This window comes from Lindgomyces ingoldianus, assembly GCF_010093535.1.
Source record: "Lindgomyces ingoldianus strain ATCC 200398 unplaced genomic scaffold BDR25scaffold_28, whole genome shotgun sequence".
Taxonomy (NCBI): domain Eukaryota; kingdom Fungi; phylum Ascomycota; class Dothideomycetes; order Pleosporales; family Lindgomycetaceae; genus Lindgomyces; species Lindgomyces ingoldianus.
The window spans coordinates 25624-41781 of NW_022985189.1; the positions used below are offsets into that span (position 1 = coordinate 25624).

Here is a 16158-nt window from a genome sequence, read left to right on the forward strand (position 1 = left end):
GCTGCGTTAGATAAAAGATAAGAGAGAGATGCTGAACGCGGAAAGGTATTGGACAGACTGAAATGCAATGGAGAGAGGCCATTTAGTTCCTCGCTGATGCAATGCAATGCAAACGAGAGAGCCGTATACCGAATGAAAATGAAGAAAAGAAAAACCGGGGATATCGATGACCCACCGCGAAAACACACCGTCAGTCCGACGCCGCCGCGGTCGTCGAATCGGCCTTTTCTAAGAAGCTCAATCTCGAGCAAGGAGCCGTCCGCTCGTCCTCTCCAAAAATTCTTGCATAAGATCATGCCCATTCGCTACCCACGACCACCGCACAGTCGAATCTCTCCCTCACCACCACCCAGTAAACCCTAGAAACTGATCGACTAAATCCACCCAATCCTGTCCATTCAACGTGCCCCTAGCCCTCTTCTCCCACAAACCCGTCACCAACTTCTGCAAATACAACCTCGCCTTCTCCCCCGCGTCCTTGGTCCCATCATTCCTCAACAACTCCACTTTCCCCCCCTCCCACTTCTCGCTTAAATCGATGCCGAAACTCGCATCGCCATCGGGCGGATGGTATTCCTCGACCACGGGAACGATGCCGCCGTTGATGGGCGCGTTAACGTTGGCGCCTATCAGCGCACCCATGGTGATGCTCGAGGAGTGGGACGTGCGTGGTTTGAAGAGGGCACCACGGACGGCGATGTTGACGAGCCGGAGCGAACACGCGCCTGAGCCTAAACGGATGATCCAGTCTTGGAAGGCGTCATACATGATCTTATATTCGAGTTTGATGATCCACGTATTGTAGCTGTAGAAGATGGCGAGGGCTTCTGAGCGGACGAGCTGAGATACGGAGGCTAGCGGGTGTTGTTTCTTGTTGGCGAAGGTGGAGAGGCAGTAGATCAGCGGGTGGGGAAGGATCAGGTCTGGGAGGTGAAGGTAGATCTGGTGGCGTAGCTCGGGAGGGAGGGTGAGGAAGGTGGGGGGGAGACCGTAAGAAGGCGCGGTCGAGGGCAGCGGGGGCAGCAAGGCGAGGGAGAGAGCGAGGTCTTCGGGGCCGGGCAGGGACCTCGGCGACTCGTCGGGCCGGTTCGTGGACGAGAAGACGGGCGACGAGGGGATTGACGAGGAGGAGCTATCGAAGGGCGACAAAGCCCAGTCGTCTGAGTCAGGGAAGGGATCCGTGAGGCTGTCCTGCGAGGAATCCACGTCCATGTCATCTTGATCCAGCCCTAGCCTCGCGATCTTCGTTGGTAGCTCCTGCGAAGACGGCGTGTCCGGCGAGGGAATCTGCGTGGCGGACCGCTTGGCCGACGTCCTGACTGTGTCGCCGCCCTCACAGAGCCCACAGCTCGTCGACTGCACGCTCGTGTCTAGCGCCTGCAGTTTGGGGCTCTTCATAGCAGGCACCCCGTCCGGCGGCGTCTGGCCAGTGACCGAGTATCGTCGCTGCAGTGGCATGGCGATGGCCGTGAGAGAGGGCATCGGAAGGTGAAGTTGCGGTGGTGATACGTGGATGTTGGGAGTTATTTAGAAAATTTGCTGGGGCTGATGCGTTGGCAGCGTGGCCGCTTTCCTCACGCGTCAGGAAGGGCTTGCGGGGTGGGATAGGCGGGGGCTCAATGGCAGTCGTTATCGATTAGGGGCAGGTGGGAGGATAGGCGTCGTCGTAAGAGAGAGAGCGGTTGTCTAAGCGAGTGCAGCGCGACTGAGTGGATTGTCTGGTCGTGTGCAGAAAGAAAAGAACAAAGAAGGTTGGGTAGAGAATGGCCCCAGGCGAGATGGGAATAGGGAGTGCACGACACTCTGTTTCATGCGGCCAAGGAACCTCGGACGCTGCACAAATGCGTCACGCTGAGCCACTTTCAATTTACTCCTTATCTCTGGCCTCATTCACTCACCTCACACAACAGAGCCCACCTTCTCCTGATCGTCTGCCTATATATAAGAGCCAGTTAAACGGCCGACCGGTTCTGAAATTGCCCAGGGTGGGACAGTGAAGCGTTGCGGATTCGGATCTGGGCCGAACGACTAGTGTTTTGTTGATTAGAAACCCCTGGTTTTTAGCTATGGCCACTGACTTTACTATGCTACGAGTATGCTTTGATACCGCATGGCATTATTTGTATATTTGTATATTGGCTGCTAATGTGTCCGTGTAGATTCCGATGAACCAAACGAGGGTCCCACGATTTCTGTTGAAGATCTCCAAGTCCTTGACTCTCTACTACCCAGTATTCAGTCTTCTCCTCCTCTCCCCGTCAATATATATATAGCAGTCTATCTCAACGTTTCGACGTGTTCCACTGTTGAAGTGGTGCTCGTCCTCCTCCATCTCCCCCAGCGACTGCCTCTTAAGTCCTATTCTTCACGCCGTTGAGCTTCTTCTCCTGGCTAACGGGCTCCCTCACCATGATATCTAATTGCACATTCTTCTCTGCACGCTGCAGATGGACCGATCGACGTTCCTCAAAACCGAACTTACGATAGATCGTCGGGTTGACTGGGTTGCTAGACTCAAGGTAGCATGGCCTGCCTTCGCGATCTGCCTGGTTGGTCACATGCTCAATCAACTTGCGAGCATAGCCGTTGCGGGCAGCGCTAGGCCTAGTGCCGATATAGACGAGGTACCAACTCTCGTCGTCGCGGTCACCAAGCACACCATGCTTGACGTCGTGAAGGAGGGGGAGGAATTCGTTGAAGAAGCGACGTTTGCCTTCAGTGGAAAGCCTATAGTTGAGACGCCACATGCCACTGCGGAAGATGGTCCACATGTCGTCCATGTTCTGGCCCGGTGGCATCCTTACATCAAAGTCAACAAGCAAAGGTGAAGATACGACGCTGGATACTTACCAAAGAGCGACCGCACCAAAGTCTCCAATGGTGGTTACGAGGCCCTTCAAGATGTGAGCATACGTCACATATTCGAGAATTTCGACATGCAAGTTCCATTTCTCCTCCTCCGACCAATGCTCCCGATCAGGGACATCAATGAAGTAGCGAGCTACATCATCCTCAGCAAAAGCCTCCGCCAAACACATGGCAGCCTCCTTGTACTCGGCTGCCGTGACGACGCGAACGCCATCCGTTGCTGGACGGAATGAAGCAGTGGGCGTGGGCTTCTGCTGTAGGATTGTGAAACTGGTGGGAACATCATTGATCTGGGAGTTAGCATGGTTCAAGGCTGCTTTCGGTTCGACAATTGCGATGCCGCCTGGAGCAGGGATAATGGTTTTGGCCATGATTGTGGGTTCGTTCTTTTCTCTCTACTAGTATTGAGGTGGGATCTGCCGCTTCTCTTGATGGTAAGAACAGCCGTGTAAGCAGCCAGCGTGATGGTGTTGTCGCTGGGACAATGCACAGCCGCCCAGAAGTATGTCACTTGAACAAGGTATTCCTATGTGCGAAAGACCTTCAGTTCAAATTCCACTGCTGTCATGCAATTAGTCTGATTGCGGATGGTTGTGGCCGGGTCAGTCAGGATTGCGAGGCAGTCCCTTGGCTGCAATAGTATACCTTTTCAACGACGATCAGTATTTACGTTTCCGCTGGGCGAATACTATCTCCCGTATGTACTCTTGAGAGCTGAGTTCTCGAGACTGATTCGACTCGAGAGGGAAACCGTAACGATGTAAAAGCTTGACGAATATCAACCGACATCAATAGGCGGAAGCTATATAAGCTGCCCTTGAGTGGTAAGTAAGTGGAGGAGGTGGGTGATCAATGCGGCTCCGTTGGATAACCAGTGGTTAAAGGACGTGGTTGGGAAGTGGAGTTAAAGGTGTAGGTGAATAGCGGAAGTAAATGTATGGCTGCGGAGCGCTCGGATCTTGCTTTTTCCAGCAGCCGTCGCTTGTCACAAGACTGCAGATGATAGCAGACTGTTTGCTGACTTGGCCAAGCAGCTGTGTTGGTGAAGTGGAGCGGAGAGTGGAGGATCGTTGGGCAAGACCGGCTGCAGCAGGAATGCGTGCGTCGTGGGGGTGAAGGAACGAGAAACGGTTGGTGCAGAGAAAATGGGTGTGACAATAGAGTTCCGCAAGGTGGTATTGTATCTTTCAAAGAACGAACAAAGATGGGGGAAGCGAAACTTGATATACCTCTCCACCCTCACCCATGTAACGGCGACAACGCCCCTCGGTAGAGGTGGAGGCCATGCTAGCAAGCCGGGCGGGACCTGACCTGAGACGATTAGCTCTCCCGTCCACTCACGTTGGTGTCTGGGAAGCTCGAGCCTAGCTGTCATTCGGGGAGTGCTGTCACTGCCACTCCGCTGATCCGCGACGTCTGTAAGAAAAGTACAGCTGAATGGCTTCACCCAGAAGTGGTGGAAAGCTGGACCGCTGCGGACAGCGCCTCTCGTAATGTGTAAGGCGAGGTCTCACAGGTGCAGGCAGCGTTGGTCCAAGAGTGTGGGGTGGATCAGGGTTGGGTGCTCGGTAGTACTTGCTACAATTAGGTAAGCTCGACGACACTGGAGCAGGGGGCTCCCGTGAATCGCTGCCAACATTCCTACATTCAAGGGACCAGGTTCTACAATTGAAGATGTGCCCTCAAAAATACGGAAGGCTTCCGCTGTCTACCTAGGATTGTTTACTCCAAATACCATTTTCTAGATTATTTCGAGGTCGCATGAGCACTTCCCTCTCCTGGAAGGCGCTGACCGCCGTAAACCGTTTGTCACCGAAAGAACTCGATAGGAGGATTGTACACGTTCATGCAGGCCTGAGAAAAGCCATCGGCGGTTCCATGACTAGCACTACGTGGGGAATGATCAATTGAATCGAGAGCTGGATTGGATTGGGTTAAAACACTGCATGGTATCTTTTGAAAACAAGGCGTGCATGCTTTTGCATCGCCCTTTTGGAATCAGCCTTGCCCCAGACCAATGGAATCAAAAGGCTGTCATGTAGCCCCTCAATTGAAGCCCGACTGCACAATTACTTGGTATCTCAGTCAAAATATCTAGCTTGAGTTTCACTTTGACAACTGAGATATCGGTTGGTCTACAACATGCGGCGGATCTGCGTCTCTCCTGTGTATTTCCCCAGACCAGAGTCAAGGTGATTCCACCACTCGAACAGCATGCTCTCGCAGATAAGCTTGAACCAGGGTGTGAATTTGAGCGACTTGTCCTTAAACATAGCTTTCAGATCGTCCTGGGTAACGTAACGAGTGTCTCGGACTTCGTTGAGATTGGCGTCAATGTCAACGTTCGCCTTGATGAAGAGGATGTAGTCGACTGTGGCATTTTAAGCATGGCCTCCAAAACAGACAGCCGTCTTCTCCACAGCCCAGAGACAGTTAAAGAGAAAGCCCAACTCACTTTCGTGTTCGCCCCATTTACCGTCGCTGGGCGATTTGTAGTGTATCCTTGTGAGAAACTTAAAGTTGTCCAGAGGTACCTGAGATGCCTTGATGCCCAGCTCGTGGTCCAGCTTGCGCTGCGCTGCACGACGCACGCCCTGTACCGATGCCTCCAGCCCGACGCCGGTCTCTCCTGGTATCCCCAGCGGATGTGAGCAGCAAGTGTTCGTCCACATATCGGGGAAGGTGATCTTCTCGGTGGCTCGTTGCTGGAGGAGCAGTCGGTTCTGCGAGTCGAAGAGGAAGACGGAAAAGGCTCGGTGGAGCAGCCCTTGGTCAATATTCTCCATCAAATGGCCTCAACGCCAGTTAGTACGTTGGTCGAGGCAATCGAGCCTTATGCGCTTTCTAGGCTAGTGTGTGCTAACTTACAGACTTTCTTGCTCGCGCTTCCGATTGGGATATCATTCTCGTCTAACACAATGCAAACCTCGTCCATTAAACGGATCTGTTCTTCGTCATATCCTTCCAAATCATTGTCGCTCGTAGCGGAATTGTGTGTGCCGCCAATAAGTGTAGTGTTGACCTCGGGGAAGAGGCGCAGGACATTCTCAGCCGTAATTGCAGGTGCCTGGGTGACGCTAGCAGTGGTACTCATGGTTGTGATTCGAATTGGTGCTAAAATGAAGGTTTCTGAGAGTGAATACAGTGCTCGTTGAGGGTGTTGAGCTTGAGGGACGGATGGTCCAAACAAAGCTTTATCAATTTTAGGCCAAATGCGATCGAGACCCTGGCTCCAAATTGTGGCGCACGAAATCACGTGCACTCACCAAGCCCGGTTTACTTTGGCACTCCGTGATTGGTCCATATTTGGCATATTTAGAATGTTTGCTTTCCGTTGCTTAGGGGACCTTTTAGTGCACAGCAACCACACGAAACTGCGTCTGATGAAATGAAGTACAGGTGTATTGTTGCATGGCCTTCATTACTGACCAATGAGAACTTTTGACGTTCTTCTATCTGCACAAACCTATTGATCAGGCATGGTGAGGATGAGGTATCAAAGGAAATGACTTTTCCGTGGCCGGAATATGCAATAGATGACCGAACCCCAATCCGAGAATGAATGAACCAAAAGCACGGAACTCCAGGTGACTCAGCATCACAGATGGCTGGTTCTCTATGCAACGGTCGCTGTCTTCGACTTCTTAGCCACTGGCACCTCAGCCTCTGCATCTGCTGTTTCGTCCAGCTGGCGCTTCTCTTTTTCACCACTAAGCTCCCTCTCCGCCGCCAAGAACTTCTCCTGCTCTTCGGCAGTCAACCCCTCGAGAAGGGGCCTCTCGTCCTCATTATGGAGGTTGAAGTGGAACGCTCGGATAATCGAGTCCGTATCATCAATGGCGATCTTTCTGATATCTGCAAGGGCTTTAATCTTGGCGGTCACAGCCTTATATTGTGCGTCGGTCATCTTCAAGCCGAGCTGGTCAGCACGGCTCTTGATGGCATTCCAGCCAGTTAACCTGCTCGCGAAATGGACATAGCGGGACATGCCAAAATCGGCTGGGTTGATGATTTCATAGGTAGATGGGTTGTTAAGAACTGGAGTCCGTCAGTGACTCGTCCTTTTTCATGAGCATGATATTCACTTACTCGCTTTAGCGTGGATACCGGCCTTGTGCGTAAACGCACAGAAACCGGTAATGTAATTGTTGAAAGGAATATTCACTTCGACATAGTCGGCAACAAGGTCCTCAATGTCTTTGAGCTTCTTGAGATTGTACTTGCTGAGAACATAGTCACGGTCGGCGGCCATCATACGGGCCATTAGGCCACCGAGGGGTGTAATGCCGTTCCTCTCACCAATACCCAGAACTGAGGTATCAATGTGGGTTGCGCCTGCTTCCAACGCACAATATGCATTAGCAATAGCGCAGCCAGTATCGTTGTGGAAGTGCGTCTCGATGTCGCAGCTGACAACACCCCTTAGGGTCCTGACTAGGTCATAAACCTGTCTTGGGCTGGCGCATCCCACGGTATCAGCGATACCAACACGGTTCACGCCGATCTTGTCAACGGCGCTGTAAATGGAGAGCAGATCAACCAGGTCTGACCGGAAGGAATCCTCCGAGGAGAAGCGGATTTCCTTGCCCTTGGACTTGACAAACTCAATGACTTCAATGGCTGTGTTCCTGATGTAGGTCATGTCCTTGCCGTGTGAGTATTCCCTCAGGTAGCTCGACGTTCCGATAACGACATCAAGACCATCTACGCCAGTCTCGACGGCGATCTTAGCATCCTCAAGGTGGCACCTCACATGCGTGAGGATCTTAGCCTTCAATCCGAGCTTGCAGATGGCCTCGCAATCCAGTCGTGATTGCTCGCTCGCAGCGGGGCTGGTGAGTTCAATATCTGTGCAAAAGCGGTAAGTCTAGAGGCTCTGTAATTCTTGAGAGGGGTAGGTTCAGGGGTCCGTACAATCAACACCAAAATCATCGAGCGCCTTGGCAATCTTGATCTTCGCCTCCAGGTCAAAGTAGGCACTGCAAGCTCAATTAGCGACTGCACAGGCCAGGCCACATAGGACGATGCCTACTTTGCGAACTGCTCGCCCTCACGCAGCGTCGACTCAATGATCTTGAACCGACTGACATTGGACAAGAAATCGCCTACGGGCTGGTACGGACTCTTGTGGTGAGGATGGGGGTTATGGGAGCTCTGGATAGCGGAATAGCCTGGGTGGCTGCCATTAGTACCATTGGTTGTGTTTGCACCGCCATTGGCGCCATTGGCAGGCTTCTCTTCGATGGGAGGGCACATGATTGTTGGTGGGGAGTGTGGATGGAGGGACAGAAAGTTGGCGGAGCAGATCGGGGGTATTTGAAGGCTGGGAAGAAATTATTAGTGAGTCAAGGCCAAAATTCTCTTCCGTTGCCGATGATGATGAAAAGGCCAGGGCCGCGATCGGCTCTGCCATGGTAGCCAGCTCAGGCCTCGAAGTGGTCCAGGCTACGTGGAGGCGGGGAAGCCGCTTCTCGTCGAAAGGTTTTCCAGCACAAGCCCAGCACAAGCCCAGCACAATCATGCACGCAGGCAATCTCTGTTCCCCCGCAAACGCTGGGGAGCGGCGCTGCAATTCACTCAAGAGTGTAATTAACAAATAGCACTCTAGCTGTCTGCATATCTCGGCTTGTTCCGCTTCACCGTCCTACACCTGCATGCCTTGCTTCGACCTTACTCGTCGGAGCTCTCTTGATCTTTGTTACAACGCGACCTCTGCAGTAAAACCTGGCCGGTGGAACGGAGGCACTGGGGAATATTTGTTGCATTCAGTCGCCCTTGAGCCTAGAGTGGGCTGACCTGGATGAGTTGTTTAAGTGAAATTCATCTCTCAACCTCGGAACATTTTATCGCTCCATCGCTCCTAACAACCGACCGTTGCACGCTGTGCAGCATTGGTAACCACACACCACAATCTAATCTCGATGCAGGCCACCCTCAACTTGCCCTCTGCAGGTCTGAGAACTTTCCCGTGACGGCTTTGCCGCTAGACCTGTCTTGAAGATATTTGGACCCAGAAAGTCGTCCGTCACACCAGGAATAACATTGTCTGCAAAGATGTGGTAGTTTGGATAGCAGAGCTTTCTCCCAACTCCTCCAATTCTAGGGATATGTTGACCGTACTCATCTTCCCAAGCGTTGGCCTCGTCGCGCCTTTCACACAACATCTCCTCATCAAAGGCCCCAGATTAATTTCTGTAAAGTCTGGCTCTTCGGTGTAGTTGAAAGTCAAAGCGCTGACACATGTCCCGCGGAGACCGCGGTAGCCTTCCGAAGATGAACTATAAGTCCTTGTAGCAAGGGTTGTCCTTAAGAGGGGGCGATATGGTCGCGGTAGGGAATCCGCAATTCTGGGGAAAGAGGCTGCCCCCATGCTTGCGGCACATGGTACATTGGCATACTCCATTCTAGGAACGTCAGCGAAGCCATATCGAAGGCCATATATCAGCTCATACGCTCTTAGGAGGCCAATTCTCATCGTTTGGAAAGCTGATAGTGAATCTGATGGCTCCGCAGAGGCATCCGCGTGATATGTTTCCAGGTCTATCCATTCCCTATGAGCTTAGCAGAATCTGACTGGAAATGGAGTAAAAGGGGGAGTGAGAGAAACCTTGACAGCTGCTGAATTTATGCAACCAAGCTTGTCGGAAGAAGGGCGTGCCTGTTGACGTCGATTAGGTATTGTAAGTGGCGGTCGCCCCACGGCCTCTGTCTTAGATCTAAAGACCTTCAAAACTTCCAATATATCTAATAGTATCTAAGAATTATTCACTTGAATTTTTGTCGATCACTGAAACGAGGGGACTATCACACTATCTAAAGCCGCTAAGGGTATGTAGCATGGACATGCGCTAAGACTGGGCACAAGTGAACTGCAGAAGATGAGTACGCCTCACTTTCCGTTCACACATTTGGACTCGAACTAGTTTGATACGTGATGTGTGATAGTTGATTATTGTCGCCAGAATATATGTGAAAAAGCATTGTCGGGATTAGTCAGCGAGATGTTGCACGGTCCGGGCCACTTCGGTATTCAACCAACATGCTTCGACAACCACATCCAAGCTTAGGTTCATACCTACCAGTCATCTCCTCAGCCGTCGCTCGCTCTTGCTTGACGAGCTCACCAGGGGAGCAACAATGCATCACATCTCGTAGCCACTGAGCATGACACTCTTTACGGCGCTCTCAATCTATCCGCTCGAATAACCCACCATTCTCAGCAGTGCCAGCCCCACAAGCGGATACCACCCCCGTTTGCTGCCCACGATGGACCAACCTCTCTCCTCGCTCACCAATGCGACCTCGTTCCTTCCTTCCTCGTCGGATCTACTCATGGCAGTGCCTCGTCTGCTTTCCAGGGCGGGCTTCTTCGCAGAGCATATTGACGGCATCTTCGGCAAGATCCGCGCGGGTGGTATCATGATTGCGGAGCCAACCACGTCCAACATTACGAATGCCACCATAGCCACCACGTCTAGAACTTTCATTCAGGAATCAGTTGCGGCAGCGGCGAGTGCGACACTTGTAAGCCAGGATGACGGAGTATTCTCTCCGCTACAGGCATTGAAGAATGTTGGGTCTTTCTTCGGCTACATGACTTCAAAATGGGCAATTGGTACCTTCACTGCGGTGAGTTTTGGGACTTTCTACGATTACATTGGTACAATCTACTGTTTGGGGGGGACTACTCGCTAATTCTATGCAGGCAATCCTGCTGAATCGCACCCACTTCTATGCCTCCAGCCGAATTCCCCTCTCATTCAACAGAATGTATCTCCGCTTTGCGATATACATACTCCCAATGATGCTATTTCTATATCGCATACAAGGCATCCTTCGGGCGCTACGCTGTCAGACCTCGCCCAGCTGGTCTCAAATGCAATACGGCGCCCCGAGCAAAGAATTAGACACGGATTTCGCTGGGGATGGTGGTTTATTATGGAAGACTGCTTCGTCTCTGCTCTTCTGGGAAGGCTTGGAGGCGTCTTGCAAAGCAGTCAACATGTTTCCCCCGGACCCCAGCTCCACACGGCCCGCTGGCTCCCTTGCGTTGCTGTGGCCACTATTCCTTTCCCTCGGGTTTGGTCAATTCGTAGAGACCATGTCTTGTGCTCTTCAAGGCCTTCCGCAAATACAAGAGGTCGGGATGACTATCTTTGAGCATTCCTTGGCCTTCGCCGAAGCCGAGGCAGTTGTTACCAAGCCCCTAATTGATTCTCCGCGTTTCTGGAAGCCGAAGACCGTTTTCACTCCGGACGGCAATTCACTGTCCCTAGCCCATGCGTCCCTGTCACGGTTTGCCAATGTGCCACCTGAAGTCCTCCTGATTTCTTTGATATCAAGCTTCAGTCACCTGACGAGCAATTTTCTTGCAGTCGTTGGGCTTCGGACACGATTTCGACTCGTCACAACAGGCATTTGGGGTTTCGCGTACATGTCCGCATTTGCGTGGAGTTTCATCAAATTTGCCACCGCCGTTTCAGAGCCGGGACCTCGGATTGGAGTCATCCGATTCCCTACTGTTTGCATTGTGGGTTTCATTCCCCATCTCATAATTTTGGTGGGCATCTTAGCCTGCGGCGCGATCTATCTCCTTGCGTTTGGTCTCACATTGCTTTCGCCACCCCCCGGCCAACCTGAGAACCTTACTTGGCGAGAACGATTTGCTGTAGCGTATGGGAATCTACATGCAAACATACATCTATCGGCCATCACCCCGCTGACTATCAGCTGGCACGAGGATTTCTACACAGCGATTCTGAAGGTCGGCTTCACTGTCCTCACAGCGGCAAGTGAAGCGGTGTATCTCAATGAAGGGTCGGGGATTAGTGTGCATCCAATGACATGGCTCGAAAAGAAACGACTCCAGGAACTTCTTACTCGACGACGGCGAGCTCGAAGGAGTTTTGCTACCATACCACCAGAACTTCGTGGAAATGGCATCGCCGAAGGCATCGAAATCGACGATTGGAGTATATGTGACGATTCTTCCCCGTATCCTGCCTCCGGATATGGGAGAGAGAGAAAGACCGGGGAAGCCGCCGCCTCCTCCAACACTTCCAGAGTTCTTGGAAGAGACAGCGGTGTTGGACTTTCGCAACGTAGAGGGCGCTGGACTTTGACCTACCAGTTTCTAAGAGGCATCTCCCTACTGCTCGTGGCTATTCAGGCAAAGATTCTCATGTCTGTGCTAGGAAAGCTACGGATTGCCTACAGTCCTAGATGGTTGGTCCGGCTTGCCAGACCTCAGTCCAACGAAAAGACATCACCTTTGACTTCAAGGCAATTCAGCACAGGAGCACAGATAGAGGCAACTCGGGTTTTACGGCCATCAGAACCATGGTTGGTTATTGATGAACAGACTCGCTTGCGACCTTCACTCGACTTGGACATGGAAGAGTTCGCCAGGAAAACACTGCGTACTGCTGGCTATTACGAAGAGCAAGGCAATAAAGAGACCGAAGAACATCTTACAGAATATCTCTACAATTGGTGGAGAACAGGCGGTAAATGGGGAGACGTTGACACTAGCGGAGACTACATTCCTGCTCAGGATGACGATACCATAAGTATCTCCTCCACCACCACAACGGATCTCAGCAATGAATGGTCAGACATGGATGATGGACGGAAGACGCCTACCAGAAGCTCGCCGTTCGTGCACAATCAAGAATCACCTCTAATATCAGAAAACTTCGTCCATATTTCTAATCTCTCTCGCCTCCTCGATCCCCAAACACAAGAGGACCGAGAAGAGGCTCGACTTCTGTCACGGCATTTGCAGACTCCTGGAATCCTCACGCGGTCCCAGTATCGAATGCTAGTCGAGCGTGATGAAGCTCGGGTCTTCACGTCTTCTTCTCGTTATCGGTTGACAGGTTTTGGAAACGGCCAAATGACAGCAGAACAGGAGGAGAAGTTGCTGGAAGAGTACATTGTGAACCGCCGGAAAGTCACCATGGAAGCGTCTGGCCTAGGTACCTCCGCTACCTGGGATAATGGTGCTGAGGGCATGGGGTCGGAAGGCCCACAATGTGTTGTTTGCCAAATTAGTCCGAGGACTGTCTTGGTCTGGCCGTGTGGATGTCTGTCGCTATGTGACGAGTGCCGAGTTGGTTTGGCGTCGAAGAACTACACGACATGTGTGTGCTGTAGGACGAATGTTGTGGCTTACTCGCGTTTGTACGTGCCGTAGATGCATAAATGAGTCTAGATTGGAGGGAGCATTTGGGCTAGCGTTATATTTCTTTGTAGATATGTTTGTGTATATTTCATTGTGTTCGTTCGGCCTAAGAGCGCTTGGAGAAATTCTCCACGCTTGAGCGATGTGGCAGCGCTCCCTATTGTGGTACCATCGTAAATAGATACTTGGCTAACACCGGTAGCTAAACATGACCACGTTCTTAGGCGAAACACCACGACTTCGGGCTCGTCCATGAAGGGTCCCATATGCCATTTAACATGTCTCGAAAAATGAACGGATTGAATTTAGATGAGGCAGAGGAGCTGAAGCAATAGCCAGCGCTTCCAACTGTACGTAATACAATTCAACTTGACTAAATCTAGAACGTTACGTCTAACTTTCTTAGTACGTTTCTATATAATTAACATAAAGACTACTTACAAATTTTAACAATAATAATTAAGAATCCTTATACAGCTTAATAACTTAGCAGAAGTTATAATATAACGCTAGAATAAATATAATCTAAAAGAGCTAAAAGCTTAGAGTAAATTACTCTTTAGCAGAGCTAGTTCTTTTGTAATTAAAAAGCCTTAATTATCTCTTTAGAAACATAGTTCTTATTAAAGTAGCAAGTTTTTCTTTTACTAAAGAAGGCTTTCTTGCAGTTATAGAACATGCACAAGATAGAGAGGAAATTAAAAGCAATTTTAAAAAGTGTAGAGTAGAAGAAACTTTTTACTTTTATTTACTATATATAAGAATCTATAAATAAGAGGCTGTTATTCTTAGCTATAGTAAAGTTCTTTTAATTAAATCTATAATACTACTATTACTTTAAAGTTTTCTACTATCTTTTATATAAGTAATTACTAGTAAGAAAAGAAATGTTTATAAAAAAAGTTTTTTTTAAATTTATTATTATAATAGTTGCTAACGTACTCTACAGGCAAGTTGCTTATACACCTAAGTTGCTTACTTTTACTAAGACTCTACTAAACTACTTTTCTTATACTAATGTATTTCTAATAACACTACTTAAATATGCTAAAAGAATATTAGATATAGCTTACACTTTAAGCTTTTAAATAAAACATAACACACTTAAAGTAACATACTACAGCTATAACAACTAGCTATCTAGGTATGTCCTAGGCCAACATAGCCTAGCCTAGACTACACTAGGCAGTCCTAGACAACTCTTAACTTGTACTATTAACCCTGCACTTTCTAGACAACGCCTACCTTGCCTAAAGCTAAGCATTCTAGAAAGGTAATACTTTAAATTTAACCTATAGCATACTAGATTTGTTGCTACTAGCGCTGCCATGCCTGGCTCTCTAAAGAAGTATATAGCTAGCTGTAGAAACCCTCTTTAGATAGCAGAGGGTTGCCTTAGAAATTAGGCAGGTACTAATTATACTTCTATGTTATAGTTATACTCTTGTTAGTTAACGCACATTTTAATTTTAAAGTGTATACCCTGTTTTTACAATATCTATATATAAAGTTTTTTAAAAATAATAAATAACTAATATACTAAATAACTTATATAAGCTAATTTTATAGCTAACTTATAAAAGCTAAGTAATTGTTACAATCCTTGCTTTGTAGAAGCACTTAGGTCGTTGTTGTTCCTAGTAGGGTAGGACGGAAGGTAGGGGCCGACAGCAGAGTGTACAGTCCTAAGTAATGGCTATTAGGCTAATAGAGTAAGGTAGGGTGACTAGATTATAGTTTGTCTCTATAGCAGCAGTATAGTAGCTAGGTTAAACAGTCCTGTTAGACAGAATTAGAGGTATATATGTTGTAAGATATATAAATAGTATTACAGCTTTTTAAAAAGCTAGAATGCTACTTAGTTTATATAAAAAATAAACTAAACATTAAACACACCTTTTTAAAAATTGTTTAAGGTTAGAACTATATACATATGTAATAGTGCTAAGAATAAGTTAGATAAGTTTACTAAGTTTATAGCATAGTAAACTTACTTAACTTATTAAACTTATTTAACTTATAGCTTATCTTTTTATTAAATAATACATTCCTTTATAATCTTAGGCAGCTGCGCTGCTTCTGCATCTTCTAATTAGTCTATAAACAAGCTCTACTCTAACCTAGCTAGATTATAGAGCACTTTAGGTAGAGTTATGTTAGTCTAACTATAGACTATAACATGCTGCCTCCTCTCTCTAGCAGCGTCCTTGCTGCTCTGCTTACACAACTACGTTAGTAAAAGTTTACTTATAAAGTAAGTGCCTACCTACTAAAAGGTGTTTGTAATATCTATTTTTTTATACTATATAGCTTATTAGTCTTATTTATTTTATTATTCTTATACTACTCTCTATCTTAATCTTTTTTATTAGATAAAGATAAGACTCTGTAACATTTACTAGTTATTAGAGTTATTTTATATGCTAACTCTATTCTTAAACAGGTGTATAGAATGTGTAAAAAAAAAAAATTAGTGTAACACCTTTATTTCTAACATAGTGTAAGACTAGTTAGAAAAAGAAAAGAAAAAGCTTTTATAATTTACTAAGGCTTTACAAGTTTAAAAGTAAAAGCTTTTAAAAAAGTAGATAGAATAAATCTAAAAGCAGATTTATTTACTATAAAAGATAGTAGAGGTAAAGAAAAGAGAGTGTTTTAAATAAGATTATATCTTAAAATTACTAAATTTGCTAGAGGTTTATTATACATAGTACTTAAAAGAGGACCTTTTCTTCTTAGATAAAATAGCAGCTTTTAAGGCAATAGTAAAGAGTTAATTACCTCTCTAACTTTTTTTATAAGTACTTGTCTTTAAAGGCTGCTGCTATCTAATAATAATGTAGCTGCTTTTTTTAAGATAAGTGCTTTATTGCTTAGCTAGTTTTTTTTTTTTTAGAAAAGTCTAAAGATACTTTTACACTAACTATTACACATTTTATAGGTTTTTAGCTAGTTTTTAAGTGTTTTTACTAGTAAGCTATCTAAGCTATCTAAGCTATTTTACTATTTTACTATTTTTTTATTTTTTTATTTTTTTATTTTTTTATTTTTTTATTTTTTTATTTTTTTATTTTTTTATTTTTTTATTTTTTTATTTTTTTATTTTT

The 16158-nt window shown here is 47.6% G+C and overlaps 5 protein-coding genes across 5 annotated transcripts; 1 reads left to right on the plus strand and 4 right to left on the minus strand.

Moving 5' to 3' along the window:
- Window positions 1–339: 339 nt before the first annotated feature.
- On the minus strand, window positions 340–1458 carry BDR25DRAFT_233864 (uncharacterized protein; the record flags this gene model as incomplete). The annotated part of the gene is made up of 1 exon (XM_033685456.1): window positions 340–1458. One exon carries the CDS (start codon window positions 1456–1458, stop codon window positions 340–342), a length of 1119 nt encoding a protein of 372 aa, XP_033544435.1.
- A 741-nt stretch (window positions 1459–2199) lies between these two features.
- Window positions 2200–3588, minus strand: BDR25DRAFT_61143 (uncharacterized protein). Its single transcript, XM_033698819.1, has 3 exons — window positions 3514–3588; window positions 2851–3429; window positions 2200–2799 (listed from the first exon to the last, which is right to left on the minus strand). Exons 2-3 carry the CDS (start codon window positions 3237–3239, stop codon window positions 2352–2354), a joined length of 837 nt encoding a protein of 278 aa, XP_033544436.1. The 5' UTR covers window positions 3240–3429; window positions 3514–3588; the 3' UTR covers window positions 2200–2351.
- Window positions 3589–4796: 1208 nt separating this feature from the next.
- Window positions 4797–6045, minus strand: BDR25DRAFT_266508 (isopentenyl-diphosphate delta isomeras-like protein 1). Its single transcript, XM_033686992.1, has 3 exons — window positions 5737–6045; window positions 5324–5662; window positions 4797–5239 (listed from the first exon to the last, which is right to left on the minus strand). The coding sequence occupies exons 1-3, from the start codon at window positions 5960–5962 to the stop codon at window positions 5004–5006; spliced, it is 801 nt and encodes a 266-aa protein (XP_033544437.1). The 5' UTR covers window positions 5963–6045; the 3' UTR covers window positions 4797–5003.
- A 219-nt stretch (window positions 6046–6264) lies between these two features.
- On the minus strand, window positions 6265–8225 carry BDR25DRAFT_266512 (homocitrate synthase). The gene is made up of 4 exons (XM_033686993.1): window positions 7901–8225; window positions 7783–7847; window positions 6958–7716; window positions 6265–6906 (listed from the first exon to the last, which is right to left on the minus strand). The coding sequence occupies exons 1-4, from the start codon at window positions 8122–8124 to the stop codon at window positions 6485–6487; spliced, it is 1470 nt and encodes a 489-aa protein (XP_033544438.1). The 5' UTR covers window positions 8125–8225; the 3' UTR covers window positions 6265–6484.
- A 1703-nt stretch (window positions 8226–9928) lies between these two features.
- BDR25DRAFT_266514 (ubiquitin-protein ligase-like protein) lies at window positions 9929–13360 on the plus strand. The gene is made up of 2 exons (XM_033686994.1): window positions 9929–10497; window positions 10574–13360. The coding sequence occupies exons 1-2, from the start codon at window positions 10135–10137 to the stop codon at window positions 13061–13063; spliced, it is 2853 nt and encodes a 950-aa protein (XP_033544439.1). The 5' UTR covers window positions 9929–10134; the 3' UTR covers window positions 13064–13360.
- Window positions 13361–16158: the final 2798 nt, after the last annotated feature.